Source organism: Orcinus orca, chromosome 5 (assembly GCF_937001465.1).
Source record: "Orcinus orca chromosome 5, mOrcOrc1.1, whole genome shotgun sequence".
In the NCBI taxonomy this organism is placed as follows: Eukaryota; Metazoa; Chordata; class Mammalia; order Artiodactyla; family Delphinidae; genus Orcinus; species Orcinus orca.
Genome location: NC_064563.1, coordinates 9,245,085 through 9,262,268, shown reverse-complemented (window position 1 = coordinate 9,262,268; position 17,184 = coordinate 9,245,085). Strand labels below are relative to the sequence as shown.

Sequence of the window (17,184 nt, the reverse complement as noted above, 5' to 3'; positions counted from 1 at the left end):
TTTTCCTTAATTTACTGTGTTTGGGGTTTCCTTTTGGCAGGCTGCAGGTTTGTAGTTCCCGTTGTTTTTGGTGTCTGCCCCCAGAGGCTAAGGTTGGTTCAGCGGGTTGTGTAGGCTTCCTTTTGGAGGGGACTAGTGCCTGTGTTCTGGTGCATGAGGCTGGATCTTGTCTTTCTGGTGGGCAGGACTGCATCTGGTGGTGTGTTTTGGGGTGTCTGTGACCTTATTATGATTTTAGGCAGCCTCTCTGTAATGGGTGGGGTTGTGTTCCTGTCTTGCTAGTTGGTTGGCATAGGGTGTCCAGCACTGTAGCTTGCTGGTCGTTGAGTGGAGCTGGGTCTTAGCGTTGAGATGGAGATCTCTGGGAGAGTTTTCTCTATTTGATATTATGTGGAGCCAGGAGGTCTCTGGTGGACCAGTGTCCTGAACTCGGATCTCCCACCTCAGAGGCACAGACCTGACACCAGCCAGAGCACCAAAAGACCCTGTCAGCCCCATCACCAGGTGTGTGGGAGTTTCTTGCCTTTTGGGAAGTCTGAGGTCTTCTGCCAGCATTCAATAGATGTTCTGTAGGAGTTGTTCCACGTGTAGTTGTATTTCTGATGTATTTGTGAGGAGGAGGGTGATCTCCACGTCTTACTCCTCCACCATCTTGAAGGTCTCTCGTTAGCACATCTTTTGTTGTCTATCTTAGTCTTCATTAATTCTAAGTTTTGTTACTTGTATAACTAATATTTACCTCATATGAAATTAATAGACTTTATTATTTTTTTAAATTTCATGACTGAATATAGATGCTATAGTCCTTATGTTTTCTATTGGAGTTAAATTTGGAAATTTTACCACTCAAAAACTACAACTATAAACAGGATAAGTATGCCAAAAGACTTTCTATAATTAAGTAGTGTATGCATAAATCATGGTTTTTCAGTAGTTTATTTTGAATCATTAAATTATTTTTACTAAAAATGATCAAGTAGTTCCAAAATTCAATATCTAATTTAGAGTTACATAGCACCTGAAAGTGGATAACTTATATGGAGCCAAAATTGTTCGTTTTTACACATACCAGTGTACATGTTATGTGGAAGATTTTTGAGAAGGTAACGTTATACAATAAAATGAAAGCAATGTACAAAGTCAGTATAATAAACTAGTTATAGACAATAAATGGGAGTTTTCTTAGAGATCTGCTGGGAATGTGTGCTGTGTCCTTTGACCTGCCAGCATTTTCACAGATGGGGTTTCAGATAATAAAAACGGGAGTCCATGGTCCCCATCAGAGGCATGCTCCTTTTGGATGCCTTGTCCATCTTTGAGTGCCAAGAGCCCTGCACAGGGCAAAGAGCACAACAGGTCCTCAACTGACACATTTTCATAGTACTTAAGGATGTTGCAAAGCTGAAAGGTATAGCTGTGCTTTAGATCTTCCAGTAAAAATTAGAAATGGTCCACTGGGAGCAATCTGTACAAAAAACCCAACATTTGGGAATTTAACTTGGCAAAAGTTTACTTTAACTAATAGTAATGCAAGACTTTGTGTGTGTGTTTTTTTTTTTTAAGATTCCCCAGCAGTTTACTAAGGCTGCATTACTAAAAGAAAAAACAATTGTAAATATATACTAGAAACATTATACTACCACCCAATTGGCAAAAATTTTTAAGTGTGACAACGTCGAGTGTTGGTGAGACTGTGGAATAATGAGAACTCTGCAAACACTGCTGAGTATTTGCTACTGTCTTCCCACTGGACAGGCTACATCTGGGAATTAACTTTTGTCTTTCCTGGTAGAGAAGAGAGCAGGGGACACTTTTGAAAATGTATGTCCTGCTTTGAGGCAAATAGGAAGAGGGCAGGGAGATTTTCTGGCTTCTGTTCCTTCTCAGTTGCCTTCAGCTCAAAATAATTCTTATTCCAGAGTGGCATATTTGAGGATGGCATAGTCTGCTACCGTTTCATTACCTTACTTCCAAAAGGACAGTAGTCAACTACGTGAATGGTTTTCTTTTCTTTATTGTGTTAAAAACCTGAAAATTTCTTTTCAAAATAAAAATTGATGGGGCAACTCACTATGTAAAGGTACAACATACTCTGTGTTGCTGCTAATGACAAAACTAGAAACAAGGAGAGGGAGTTAGAAGGAGGAAGACGCCTATTTGAGGAAAGTAGGAAGGATGCATCAAACTAAGACAGCGCTGGCAAAAGGCAGAGGGCTCACCATTGCCAGAAGCATTCAAGGCCTTGTTGACCGCATCCTTATGAAGCATGACATGGATGGGGTTCTTCCATTCAAAGAGAAGTTAGGATGGAAGGACTTCTTTTCTGGGCTGTTCCATCTGATGTTGACGTTGAGGGTCAAAACTGATGTACGAGTCCACCATGACCCTGGTACAAAACAGAAATCAGTGGTGGTATCGACCACGCCCAACCCACCTGGTTGCATTCTTTCAGCCTTACCTTTTCTTCCGCAGGCAATTGCTCTTAACTGCTGCTTCTCCCTCTGTCTGCTGCCCTTTCATTTCCATAAACTTCTCATTTAAGGTAAGCAGGAGGGACAAATGCTGACAAGATGAGCAAGGATCAGGTGGTATGAAAATCTCATCCACTAATCCTAGCAATCAATTACAGCCATTCTTAGGATTTTGAGTCCCTCAAGCCCCTTCATTAATCAACCCCCAGTTATTCATTCTTCCCACACGTGCAACTCAAATTTGCTGTGGCATCATACTGTGTTCAGAGGAGTGTCTCACAAGCAATGGAAAAAGACTGGGTATCTTTAGAATATTAGTCGGCAGCTGGTTTAGTTAAATCTCTCTCCACCCTCGCTGTACTATATTGATTAAATTGTAAAGAAATGGCTAAATGAAGATATTATTTGTATTTGGTGCATATGCTCTCATGCACACCATTCTATTTTAATTTACTTTTTAACACGTAAGTCAATATTATTTTAAAATTATTTCCCATCTGGCATGCATGCTAATAAAGAAATCTACTAATTTGTGCCATATCAAATTTAACCTTTTTTTTTTTTTTGTACTTTCTAATCACAGAGTTCTCAAGGAAATCAAACTGAAAAACTGGTTTTAATCTTCTTGCCTTTTAGTTCTCATACATAACCATTTAGTGAGAGAGAGAAATGAAACACTCGTTTTTGGAGGTCTTAACCATGTGAGAACAAAACACGTAGTTATCTCTCTATTGTTATCTATAAGTAGTTGGTCTTACTTATACTTGCTGATACTTACTTATCAGCACCAACAGGTGCTGGTCTAAGCTGTTAAATTGCTCAGCTAATGCACAAATACATGAGTCTAGAAAGTTAAAGAGAAAGAATGAAAAGGTCACCTGCTACCCTAACAACTTCACAACATTCCCCTGAGCTCCCAGCCCCCTTTGGTGGCCATACTTCAGGGATGCATTGGTACTTTTTGCCATGATAGCACTTTTACTCTGCAGTGGAAATCACCTTGGGATTGTGTTCATCCTTTGTGAGTGGCTTATCAACTAGCTTCATCCTTTCATATTTTCAGTATTAACAATGGAATACAATAGAGAGATACAACAAGGTAAACTGATTATCCTGCAAAATCCTGCAAAATAACTCAGCGTGATCTGAATCATAAAAGAATTCAATTATAGTCTGCCTCATTTTGGTGAGGTATATTATGATCAATTTTTTGAAATTCTGTAAATCACATGTATGTATGTATATATGGTAATTCTCTATTACCCTGTTTGTTTATTCATTTCACATGATACCAGCACCATGTGCCACAAGAGACTGCTTATGCATACACACATACGTGAGGCACTAACATTTCTAAGTGCTAAATTCGTATGACTCAATTCATTATAGTTTTGGAAATATTTTTCCTGATTCAAACTGTGTGTATGTGTGCTTATAGACAGTTGTGCACATTGATAGTAAATGGAATTAACAAGAAAAGTTAAATATAAAAATTTCTATATTAATGAATTTTCATGTATTTTTCAACATAAAGTTGAAAAACATTATACTTTCTAGATATCTCAGAATGAAAACCATACTGCTGCCTTTTAGGAAGGTTAGGGTTAGGGTCTGGAGGAGACCACATTCTTACTGCAACATTTGAATGAGTCGCTGAGTTAATTCACTGAAGGTGTAAAACTTTATGGGAAGTGAGACAACTACAGGGGAAAGAGCAGCTGGACCCAGCCAGTATAGTTGGTGAATCTCCTCTTCACCCCCGTGGTTCTTTTATGAGGAACACCAGATCTGGGAGGCTCTTTTTTCCCTCGTCACAATCTAATTTTATTCTGTGTTTCCCTCACTCTGAAAGAACGTGTGCTCCCCATTTCTGCCCTTCCGTTAAGGGAACATTTACATTGCCACCACATCTTTATCAGTGGAGAGAACACAAAGCGATTTCTCAGTTCTCCCTGGACAGATGCTTAATCCTCATATTTCCAGAATCAAAGACAGTTCATTCCCCCCACATTCAATTCTGTGACCCAGATTTTACCTGGGCGCTGCCAATGCTGAAATGAATCTAAGGGCTAAAATCGGAAATACATTTCTCTGCACTGACCTATTGGTATTGCCCCTAAAATATATTTGAAAGTGCAGTAAATCTTTAAGATAATGGAAAGAAAATGGAATTGCCTGCAAAAGATGTCCTGTTTCTCTCTTGCTTACTATCTTCATGACTTTAAACAATTTCCTTAAATCTCCTGAGTCATTAGTAAAATGTCAGTGATAGTACACCTGAGAGAGTTGGCATGGGAACAACACAAGCTAATAAACATGAAAATGTTTTGTAAATCACAGTACAACAGAACTATGTCTATTATTATGTGTATGACAAAAGTAGGTTTTTAAAAAAAAATCAGCTATCTAAAAATAATTATGTAGTAACCCAAATGGGAAAAGAACTTGAAAAAGAATAGCTACATGCATATGTATAACTGAATCACTTTGCCCTACCCCTGAAACTAACACAACATTGTTAATCAACTATACTCCAATATAGAATAAAAGGGTTTTTTTTAATAAATAAATAAAAATAATACATTGTAAATCAACTATACTTCAATAAAATTTTTTAAAAGAGTTAAAAAATAAATAAAAATAATACTCATCACTCACTCAAACCTACAGTCCTTATATGATACCATAGTCCTAGAAATCTTAGAATATAATACATATCTAGGTTTTCTCCCTGAAAATAAACCTGAAAGTACTCAAGTACTTCAAAAATATATTTGTATCCATAAATTTAAAAGATAGATTTTATTCTTTTGCTGTTAACATTCTTTGTTTAAAAGTCTTACCATTACTTCTTTTTAAACGTAAAAATAAACACATCTTCTTTTCATCCAATTAACTCAATTGAGTAACAGATTATTTTTTAAAAAGCTTTCTAAACTAATATTTTGTAATGACTCATCCAAGAAAATATCTTTTCTGTTCAGAAGTCTGCACCTCTATTTTATTCTTTAGTCAACCACATAGCTTTAAAAATGTTTACTGTATCAATCAACCAAAGAACAATCAATCACTTCTTCCGTTCCTCCTTTCAGGAGAGCACCCCAGGTATGTGGACGGTGGCAGTGGGTTTTCTGTAAAATCTGTGGTAGAACCTGGTGATCAGTTAGTAAATACACAAAGGCATTTATTCCTTCAATTTGTTAATGAACTACTTATCGACTGCTTTATTTCAACAGGTGCTGGTCTAAGCTGTTAAATTGCTCGGCTAATGCACAAATAGATGAGTCTAGAAAGTTAAAAGAGAAAGAATGAAAAGGTCACCTGCTACCCTAACAACTTCACAACATTCCCCTGAGCTCCCAGCCCCCTTTGGTGGCCATACTTCAGGGATGCATTGGTACTTTTTGCCATGATAGCACTTTTACTCTGCAGTGGAAATCACCTTGGGATTGTGTTCATCCTTTGTGAGTGGCTTATCAACTAGCTTCATCCTTTCATATTCTCAGTATTAACAATGGAAGTTTGTTGTTGTTGTTTTTTGTTTTTGTTTTTGTTTTTGTTTTTTGCGGAACGCGGGCCTCTCACTGTTGTGGCCTCTCCCGTTGCGGAGCACAGGTTCCGGACGCGCAGGCTCAGCGGCCATGGCTCACGCGCCCAGCCGCTCCGCGGCATGTGGGATCTTCCCAGACCGGAGCATGAACCCGAGTCCCCTGCATCGGCAGGTGGACTCTCAACCACTGCGCCACCAGGGAAGCCCACAATGGAAGTATTTTAATATTTTTATTTTTTGACAAAAATGACTTCTAATAATGCCATCTTAATAAGTTAGATCATTCACGATAGTCTAGAACAATTAATGTTTTCTTTTTGAGTCACCTAGGACTTGCTTCCAGATCTGAGATATGACTGGTCTCTGTTGAGGCACCAAAACCCAAAGCACAGAATTGGAATTTAAGAGACTTGAATCCAGGTCTTGCTCTTTTCACTAACTAGCTGAGGGGTTTAGTGCATCATGTGTGACCCTGGGCAGATCACTTGACGTCTTTTCTGCCTCAGTTTTCTCATCTGTAAAAGGGACTAATAAAAATACTTACTGCTTAGCATTGTTGTAAGGAGTCAATGAGATTATGATTATAAAGGTCGTAGAACAGCACTGTGTTCATATTAAGAACATATGTGTTATCTATAATAATGTAATAGTAATCTGTTTTGTCAGAATTCCTGTATTATCTCATCTCACAGGCTATAATGAGAACCAGATGACTTACTAAATGTATTAGTTTTTTTATTGCTGCATAACCAATTACCGCAAACACATCAGCTTAAAACAATACCTGTTTATTATCTCATAGTTTCTATAGGTCAGAAGTCCAGATCTACCTTAGCTGAAGTCTCTCCTCAGGGCCTCAGAAGGTTGAAATCAAGGTGTCAGCTTGTGGTCCATTCTGGAGCCCAGGATTCTCTTCCTATCTCATGTGGCTGTTGAGCAAATTTCTTTATGGTTGTGGGACTGAGGTCTCCGTTTCTCACGAGATGTCAGTGAGGGGTCATTCTCAGCAATTAGAGGCTGCCCGCCGTTCCCGGCCGTGTGGCCCTCCCCATAATACGCAGTTGCTTCCTTCCAGGCCAGGAAGAGCATGCCTCACTGCTTTCCAATCCCTTAACACCAGATGAAGAAAGGTCGGCATTAAAGGGCTCACCTGATGAGGGCAGGCCACGCAGATCATCTCTCTTTACCCCTATGATGTAATGTGATCACACCTTCATATCTCATGCTCAGGGGATCCACCCTTACCCAAGGGGAAGAGATCAGAGGAGAGTGAGGGTGGTGGCAGGGGATTGGGGGTGGGGGGCATCTTAGAATTCTCCTTCAAATGTGATGTGAAGTGAAAAGTAAACATGATCTACAAATGTGTAAAGTGCACATTATTGTAATCTTTATTATTATTATCATTACGATCATGATACCAACAAGTTCTTAACCTCACATGACACGATTCCACGTACTTGCAATGGTTTACATTAGCTGTAAAGAGTACTCCAATTCATTTAAAAATTATGTAACTCAGAGCTTACCATTCGTTTCCTATCTCCTTGAATTCCTATTCTCTTTGGGGTACTTACTTCCCGAATTCCTTCCTTTGATCTTTGTCACTGAATCACGACACTCCCGAAGACCAAAGTCCCACCAACAAATATGTTTCTGTTGGGGTTGCCAGTGCAGAAAATGAGCAGCCTTCATCACACTTACGTGTATGCACCAATCCCAAAATTCCCCATAAATTGGTCATACTCAACTCTAAAACAAATTAAAGAAAATATAACCCTTTCCAGTGTTTTAATGATATTTAACCCAAGAACTATGTGACAGACTCTGAGAAGTTTATTCATAGGCAGCAGGATTGAACTCTAGATGGTCCACATGTCTATGGCTTTGTCCTTTGACCAGCCCTCACAAGGATGTCATATATTGTAAAAAGTTTGATAAATAGATAGTAAAATATAATATAAATATAAAATAAATACAAATATAAAATAAACATAAAATAAAAATATATTAAAAGGATGATGTAAGGAATGGTTGAAAATGATTATATCTTCCATTTAAATGGAATGGGGAGTTTAACCTAGAAATCCAAAGAAGAAACTTCTGGTATTTTGTGAATACAAACATCTTCACGGCAAGGATCAGTTTCATAAACATATGGAGATTAGTAAAACTTTTGTACACGGAATAGAGTACTACTGGATAAAAAATAAATTAAAAGAACATGGACTGCAAATTATACTTGTGTTCAGAGTCATCTCTGCCACTGTTGGCAAGATGATCGTGGATGAGTTACTTTTCCCACTGAGACTTAGTTTCTGCCTCTGCTAATACTGCCTACTATGTACTGTCTGCCATGTTACCATCGTCGTCTACGGTGGAAGACGTTCTGAGTAAGTGAAACAATCTAAGCTAAGTTCTTAGGACAATGTCTGGTACACAGCATTCAGTAAGTGTTGCCTATTGTTGTTATTATTATTTATTTTAATTATGTTAACATGTGGCCCAAAGTCTGGAATGTATTACTGCTCAAAAAATACTACTTTCTTCACCTTTCTCCAATACCTGTTTGTTGAGTTGAGCTGGATCTGTCAAGAAGAGTATTTTGGATATTGTCAATCTAAAGTACGTTAAGAGGTTACCGTTAGTCTAATTTAATATAGTTTTCTTCCTCGCTTCCTTCCCCCCGCCCACCTGCCTGTCTTCCTCCCATCTTCTCTTCTTACCTTGTCTTTCCTTCTTTCCTTCTCTCTCTCTTTCTCCTAAATGCTCTTACTCTATCCTTTTTTTCTCAAGCAGATATTATTTTAAATTTTCGAACAACCTATGTCAGCAAGTCTGGCCAAGTTATCTTTGAAGCAAGATCAATTTGCATCCACTATGTCACAACCTGGTTCATCATTGATTTAATTGCTGCCCTGCCTTTTGACCTCCTGTATGCTTTCAACGTCACAGTGGTGAGTAAAGAGCTCCCTTCCACATGACCTTGAAGGTTGGTTTTACCCCTGTGCTTATTTTTCACATGTTCAGGTTTTAAATGTTTGTCGCAATTTGTATGTCCAGGATTTTGTGCCCTTTTTAATAAAGAGGCCAATGTCACCAATGATATGCAGGCCAGATTCTCCAATTAAAGGAGTTACTTCCTTTTTGAAATTTGTATTACCCATTTCTAATCATTTAAATACCTAGAACCAGGATATTAAAAGCTTGAATTTATCATCAAATTGACTCACTAAACAAATCCTTTGATAAGGAAACCATCTGCAGGAATAGAAGCATTACTTTATGTTACTGAGCCAGATATTTCCCTCAAGAATTTGGTGGAGAGTTTGAAGATTTCTTCTACTTTTATGACTTTTACTCGCTACCTTTTGAATATTTCATTATTCAATGGCAAAACAAACAGAAGACCTATCAAGATAGAAAGATAGGTTGAAATTAAAATAGAATTCAACTACTTCTTAGAAGTCCCTGTAAAAATGTTGGATTGAGCAAAAATCTAAATGATAAAATGACCAACATAAACCAAGCATCCTCTTGAATTTTTATTGGTATTTGTAACTTCTCCTCTTTCTTCATCTAAAGCTTTTATTCTCAGATTTCTTACAGGAAAGAAAGTATGCCCTCTTGTAGTCATAGCTATTTTTACTATTTAATGATTGACACTCTTAAAAGCATTAAGTGTTCCCTTATAAATAGAGAGACTTTTAGGAAGGTATAAGAGAATTTTTGGACGAGTAATACAATTTGCTGCCAGAGTAACCAAGTTTAGTAGGCAAAAATTTACTAGACGTTAGTTCAAATTAAACATATTTCCTACTCAGTTGACAAACCTCTCCCCATAGAAATTATATTCTCTATCAAGAATTTAATAGCATAGTTTTCAATATTAAACAAAGTGATCAATGTTTCAAATACAATCATTACTGACTTCAGAACGGAGACTGAACTAAACTCCTGACTACATAGTACAGATTTGTGCATTTGTTGCATTTGTTAATTGCCTGTATAATAGTATTTTTCTTTTTCTTTCAATTTTTTTTAAGTTGGGAAGTTGAGAGTGTCAACATTGTTAAGAGGTTTATAACTCAGCTGAAGGGAAAGCTCTGGGGAAAATCTAGTATATAATATCAATCAGTGCTAAAGTGGATTGTTATCCAAGCTTTTTAAAGTGCTTTTTAAGATTGAATTTGACTAGATAAGTATACTATAATGAAAGTGTAATGACTTAAAACAAGGCTTTTGCAAGACTGCCAAAAAATATCCTGAAGAAGTAGATAATTCATAAAATGATAAGAAAAATTTTCCGAATTATCCTGGAGAATTGTTAAATAAATGGTGTTTCATAGACTGCTGTAAATTAACTTGCTCTGCTACTAAATACTAATAATCATTTTTTATATTCCATTTCTCTTTGGGCACTGAACAAATAGGATAATTTTAAACATATATATATCATGTACTATAAAGTCTATAAAATAAAAAATAAGTAAAATGTTTAGATATGATTAAAATTTCCATTGCCTAAAATTAACACGAGTAAATAATTTTGAAAAAGTCTAATTCTCATAATTTGATGAATTTTAAATACTTGTACATTTTCACTGTGCTTCTGCTACCCTTCTTCGTTCTCACTTGTGAAATACAGCACAAATCCTTTATAAAGATTTGAAGTTATAGATCAACATCTATATCAGAAAGAAAGAAAAAGAGGAAGGAAGTAAGGAATCTCTCTCTATTATCAGTGATAATTTTTCTGCTTTTCACAAGGGTGAGCTTATGATCATTTAACAATTGGCATGGGCTTCCCTTGTGGCGCAGTGGTTGATAATCTGCCTGCCAATGCAGGGGACACGGGTTCGAGCCCTGGTCTGGGAAGATCCCACATGCCGCGGAGCAACTGGGCCCGTGAGCCACAACAACTGAGCCTGCGCATCTGGAGCTTGTGTTCCTCAACGAGAGGCCGCGATAGTGAGAGGCCCGCGCACCGTGATGAAGTGTGGCCCCCGCTCGCCGCAACTAGAGAAAGCCCTCGCACAGAAACGAAGACCCAACACAGCCAAAAATAAATAAATTAATAAAAAAAAAACAATTGGCATATAAATTTGTTATTCCTCCCAATATATTAGTCAGTATGAAATATTCGATTTGAATAGAAAAGCTTGTTCAAAATATTACATTTACTTCCCAGGAAAGCATAAGTTATAAGGAAAAGTTCATAAGTTATGCTACTGTTATACTACACAGACTTACAAAAAGAAGAGCAGGAACAAACAAATAAAATAACAAAGGGGCTGATTTTCCAGGTCTAAAGTGGGTCCAGTTAGTGCATCTCCATAGATGACATTCTAAAATGCATGGCAACCATCAAAATGTACTGCATGCTTTAGCTTTGGCTCTGCCCACAATTGCTGATGGCAAATGTTTTACATGCAGCTCACACATTTACTTATTAAAACTTACTGTGTATAAGTCACGATGAAAGGCACGACAAGAGGTAAAATTGTGAATGAAACAAAGAAAGTAAAATTGTGAATGAGACAAAGAATGAGAGTAAAAAGGCAAAAGTATGAATCCAAGTTTTATCACTTACCATCTGAGTGGCTTCTTGGGAAAGTTAATATCAGAATAGGCCTAAAATCGTAAAAATTCCTGCAGGGTTTCTGAGTAGCCTACAAAGGAAACTTTTCTATAAAATACCTTGCCAAGTGTCTAATACCTAGAAGGACCTCAGTACAACTTTTTTCTTTCTCCTTTTTCTTCCCTAGTGGATAGCCAGGAGGTGGTTATGTCCACTTGGTAATACGGGAAACTGCAGTTTGATAGAGGTTTTTGATGAATGCATCATTCACTGTCTTGCACCTGTCTACAAGGTGCTTATAATTCTTATCAATGACAAATTCAGAGCAGCATCCCAAGAGTAAGAAGTTCCTTTCTCTTTTTCAGATGATATATTTCCATCGAAATCAAATATGCCTCTTTCTTCTATCATTCATCAAGAGCCAAAATTCACATTTTATAGCTGGAGCTTTTGGACTCAGATAGGAATAAATACAAATTTTTTTAAGTGACAGCGAAATCACCAGGGCTGCCTCATCCTGGACTCCCAGGCTCATGTCCCTTATTTTTGTAAATGACTATTGTTCTCATGTAAGGGCAGCCTCACATTCTTCCCTCAAACATCCCCTTTCTGGCCAGAGAAAATGGGGAGCTTGCCTGCATCAGTACTCTATATTCAGATGGTGTGTTAGTCTACTCAGGCAGCTATAAGAAAATATCATAAACTGGATGGCTTCAACAACGGGAATTTATTTCTCACTCTCCTGATGGCTGGGAAGTCCAAGATCAAGCTTTCAGCCAATTTGATTCTTGGTGAGGGCTCTCTTCCTGGCTTGTAGACGTCTGTCTTCTTTCCACGTCCTCACGTGGCCCTCATACAGCGAGGGGAGGGAGCGAGAGATTGGGGTGGGTGGCGAACAAGAGAGAGGGTGCTGTGGTCTATTCTTATAGAGGCATTAATCCCATCTTGAGGACCCCACCCTCATGACCCCATCTAAACCAAATTACTTCCCAAAGACCCCATCTCAAATACCGTCACACTGGGGGTTAGGGCTTCAACATATGAAATTTGCAGGAACACAATTCAGTCCATAGCAGATGGTATCCTCCATTTGAGAGTTCTGCTCCAGGATTCACTTTACTTACAAAATTGTTATCTATCAAATTCACCTACCTATAAAATAAATTTCACCCCTAGTAATTCCTCTAAACCACAAAGTAGAAACTGCATCTGACTTACAATCAGCTGGAGAAATGATAGATGAGAACATGAGTATGAAGGAGAAGAAAGTAAAACTGTACCCAGAAGACCCACAAAAAGGAATAAAAGACCACAGCTACCTGGCAACTTCCTCAAGTGACCTTATGATTTTTTTTTTTTTTGCCACACCACACCTTGCAGGATCTTAGTTGCCTGACCAGGGATCGAACCCAGGCCCGCTGCCGTGGAAGCGTGGAGTCCTAACCACTGGACCGCCAGGGAATTCCCATCCTTATGATGTTTTTATATTTCAGTATAGAATAATTCACAAGATTACAGTGGAAGACACTTTTATTGAATATCTATTGTTATAGTGAGCCTGGAGTGTTTTGCATTTTCACATAATAGCTTATCCATTCACTCATTTAACACAAATTTACTGAGCACTTCCTATGTGTCAGGCACTGCTCTAGGTACATTTTTCTTGGAGATAAGGGAAGATGGCTGGAGGAGGGAGAAATTAGAAGTCAGTTGACTCCCGATAATTATAAAGGCAGACTCTCAAAAGATGCTGACCTTGTTTTCCTGTAAAGGAAAAATTATGCTTAGGTATAGTCATACAAACCACTTCCTTACCCTCTATTTATGGTTCACCACCCAAATTAGAATAGGTCAAGGAACTTGTCAGATTCTATTTGCATATGAGTTAATGTTTTATTTAACTTTTCTTTTCTCTTGGAAGGTATTAAAAAGAGTGTATATTAGTGCACCACATGTGTTGTAATAGTGACATTGACCTTTCTGGTGGACACCAATGGTGCACATTTTTCAGTTGAGCCCTAAAGTCAAGAAACTAACTCCTTCACTACAAGTCTGTTGTTCTAGTTCATACAGAGGCAGCATCTAAAAGGTTTTTCCAAAATTTTGTTCCATTTGATTTTGGTTCCCTAAGCATGTTTGTTTAACAGAAAGCGCAGAATGTATGTGCTCCAGGCAAATGTTTTCTTTATCTATTGATAATGTTAGAAGGACAATAGCAAAGCACATGAAGCAGGAGGTGCTACTGGTATTTGTGAGCAGATCCTACTCAAGTTTCTAGGTCTCACTATTTAAAAATAAGAAAGCTAAGTTACTTTTGCTACCACTTTACAGGGTTTTACTTCAGTCTATACGAAGTTTTGTTATAACGCAGCTCCCTTACATGGAGAAGGGGAAGTGGAATTGAAAGAAATTAAAAGAAAGGGGTGGAGACATCTATTCAATCCCGATCCCATAATGTGTTTCAGTTGTATATCAGAATATATAAAATTATCTTCAGTCATATAGGTAGAGAAAAAAAGATACATCTTAATTAAGGAAGATAATTATTCACTCAAAGAAATTAAATTGCCTTATCATCTTTTATCTTATCAATTTCCGATATAATATATCAGGAAACGACATAGAAATGGTCATAAAATGGTCACAGTGTTGGAATCCCGATTACGCTTAATTTCAAGAACTTCCCAGAGTGGCTGTAGATGAAGTGACTGTTGTGGATGTAATGACTCCGTGAGCCAAGCTGTGCGTTTTTTCCCACGCAGGTGTCTCTCGTGCATCTCCTGAAGACCGTCCGGCTACTGCGTCTTCTGCGTCTCCTGCAGAAGTTGGACCGTTATTCCCAACACAGCACAATCGTCCTGACTCTGCTCATGTCCATGTTTGCCCTTCTTGCACACTGGATGGCATGTATCTGGTATGTCATTGGAAAAATGGAGATGGAAGACAACAGCCTTCTGAAGTGGGAAGTTGGTAAGGGCTTACATTTGTCACATTTTCCATTTTTAAGTGAAAAAGAGGATTGTCTAGAATTTGGAGGAGGTGAAAGATGAGGCTATAAATGTATGTCTTCTGACTGTTGATTTGTCTCATCGTTTTTGGGGGTGTGTGGAGAGGGTCCATGGTACAAGTGATTTCTTTTAAGAAAGTTTTCTGGAACAACCTTGCATTTTTTTCAAAGAGAATTGGGTTAAGTTCTCAATGGGTGAACTTTTAAAAATGCCCAGCGCATCTGTAGAAGTGTTTAGATAAGTAATGTGTGATCTTATCTTAGCATATCCAATGGAGGGCTAGTAACAATAAATCATGGGGAACTGGCCAGTCATTACAATATTTTTAAATCATAAGAAAATGATCACTTGTATTTGAGGTGGCAAGTGAATAATAAAAAGGATATCGCTACATTTTCTCCTAAAAAAAGAGAGACAGCACTATCATACTGACTTCCACATTTAGTATACTTTGAGAACTTGTGATGATACAGAAGAAAGGATATTTACAAATATAATTTGTAAAGTTTTGTGTCCGCATAATCCATGGGAATTTAAGGGAGTTGTTTCAAGTGTTACATAATTCTGCATAAATGAATCTGAAATGTTCTGCACATGAACACATTTTTAAACTTATATCAACCACAAGAACTTTCTAAAAAAATGAAAATTCTGAAGGCTATAACCCTCTATCCTAAAATATCTGCGTTCTCACAGTCTTTCTTTTTAGAGAATTGTCATAGTACCTTATGTAGGGTATTTTTTCTTCTTAATCTGACATTTAATCAGAGAATATGTTTCCTGGTTAGCTAGAAAATCCTTCACTTATCTTCTCCTCCGAAAATCAATCTTGGACTTTTGAAAGAAGCTCAGACCTTTGCCCAGGGATAAAGCCATAGAGATCCTCAAGAGAAAAAATGCTCTAACTTCCTATATCAGCACTTTAATGGCAGAGTGCATTTGGAACATCCCTGGGTGGACTCTTACTAAATGCCACTCTCTCACCATAGGGCATGTACAAAGCCTTAAAGGACATCTTTGGAGAATGAGCTGGGGACCTTAAGAAAGTGGGTTCAAGGGAGTGAGTCTCCTGTCTACGTTCTTAAAAATGCTCCTACACATCTCAATTTTGTCCTTGAGGTACACAAAGAAACTAATGCATCCTGAATTGTTTTATCTTCCTTATCAAAGCACTTTTTCTATGCATTGCTGTAGACCACCATTCTCAGGAACAAAGTAAAGAGAGAAATAAGACTGTAGAATGAGAGCACAAATATCCTGCATAAAGAGAACATGAGGTGTGTGTGTGTGTGTGTGTGTGTGTGTGTGTGAGAGAGAGAGAGAGAGAGAGAGAGAGAGAGAAGGAGATAGGGAAAGAGAAGATTTGATTAAAAGGAGGATCAAAGTCTGGATTGTACTTGGATGAAAACATTTTCTGTCCTTCAGTATCGTTTCCCTCTTTATAACTTTGTCCTCTGGCTTCCTCATCACAGACCCTAGCATGGTCCTAATGCTTTTCAGTGAATTACAGCATGAAGTCTCCTCCCTTTGTTGTGAATCCATGTTAAAGTTCTGATTTGTGGCCATCAGCCACCTGATTCCTTTTCGGACCTGACCTCATTTCCTTCAGGCCCCAGACCTATACACACATATTAATTTGTAAGGCTTGTCTAGTCTGCGAGTCTCCAGATGGGGAGATTCAGCTTATGCACGCTGTCAAATTTAGTTAGAGGAGGAAAGCTTTGTGTTTCATTTCCAACATACCAGTCCTGCTGCAAACTAGCTGATGTTTTTCTTCCCACAAATAGGCAGAGGTATTTGTTTTCCAAGAAAAAAGAAGCCAACCCCCTGAACTTCATCTGCATTGCCCCCTACCACGCCTACTCTTTGTCCTGGTGATATAAGCCAATGTCATGTATGGGAGCTTGTAAGCTGGAAGTTAGCTCACAAAGAGAGCTAACTATTGGCAAAATAAAATGATGGGAAGAACATTGGGCTGGGGGGCGATGGATCTCTCCTTGCATCATGGCTCCAACACCTGCCAACTGTGAGATTTGCAGTAATTTTGTTCACCTGTCTGGGCCTCAGTTTCCTCATCTGCAACATGAGAAAACTCACTATGTAACTTGAAAGACTATTTCAGAATCCATGATTTATGACTTTAATAGAAGAACAAACCCAGTTTTGTGAGTTTAATATTGTGTATCTATTTTCTATCATAGCTCAGTGCCCATGTTAACCAACAGAAGCAATCAATCATCCAATGTCAACAAATTTGAGGGACGTGTCAGGAAGGACATCCTATGATCATAGCATGTCAAGGAATTGATATGGTTTACTCAGTTATGATAAAAAATAACAGAACATTTATCTTTAGAGGATTAGATTTCCTGTCCAAACACCTCTAGGGATATGGTCAGGAAAGTAGCATGCTAATTATGTTTGTCAATATTGGGTTTTTAAGCTTGGCTACAAGGACTTTCCCTTCCCCTAAAATTACTTGGATCATTTGTTCATTTGGAACATTCTCCAGCTGAGATTTGGACACAAATTAAATAATTATGACCTTCCCTACCTAATTTTGTAATGAAGCAGCTG

General features: G+C 38.0%; 1 protein-coding gene across 1 annotated transcript in view; it reads left to right on the top strand.

The window, feature by feature from the left end:
• The window catches only part of KCNH8 (potassium voltage-gated channel subfamily H member 8), a 388,857-nt gene that overhangs the window by 251,789 nt on the left and 119,884 nt on the right, over positions 1–17,184 (top strand). The window contains exons 6-7 of the mRNA XM_004271920.4: positions 8,818–8,975; positions 14,362–14,569. Of these exons, the coding sequence (XP_004271968.1) occupies positions 8,818–8,975; positions 14,362–14,569 (366 nt within the window). The remainder of the gene's footprint in view (positions 1–8,817; positions 8,976–14,361; positions 14,570–17,184) is intronic.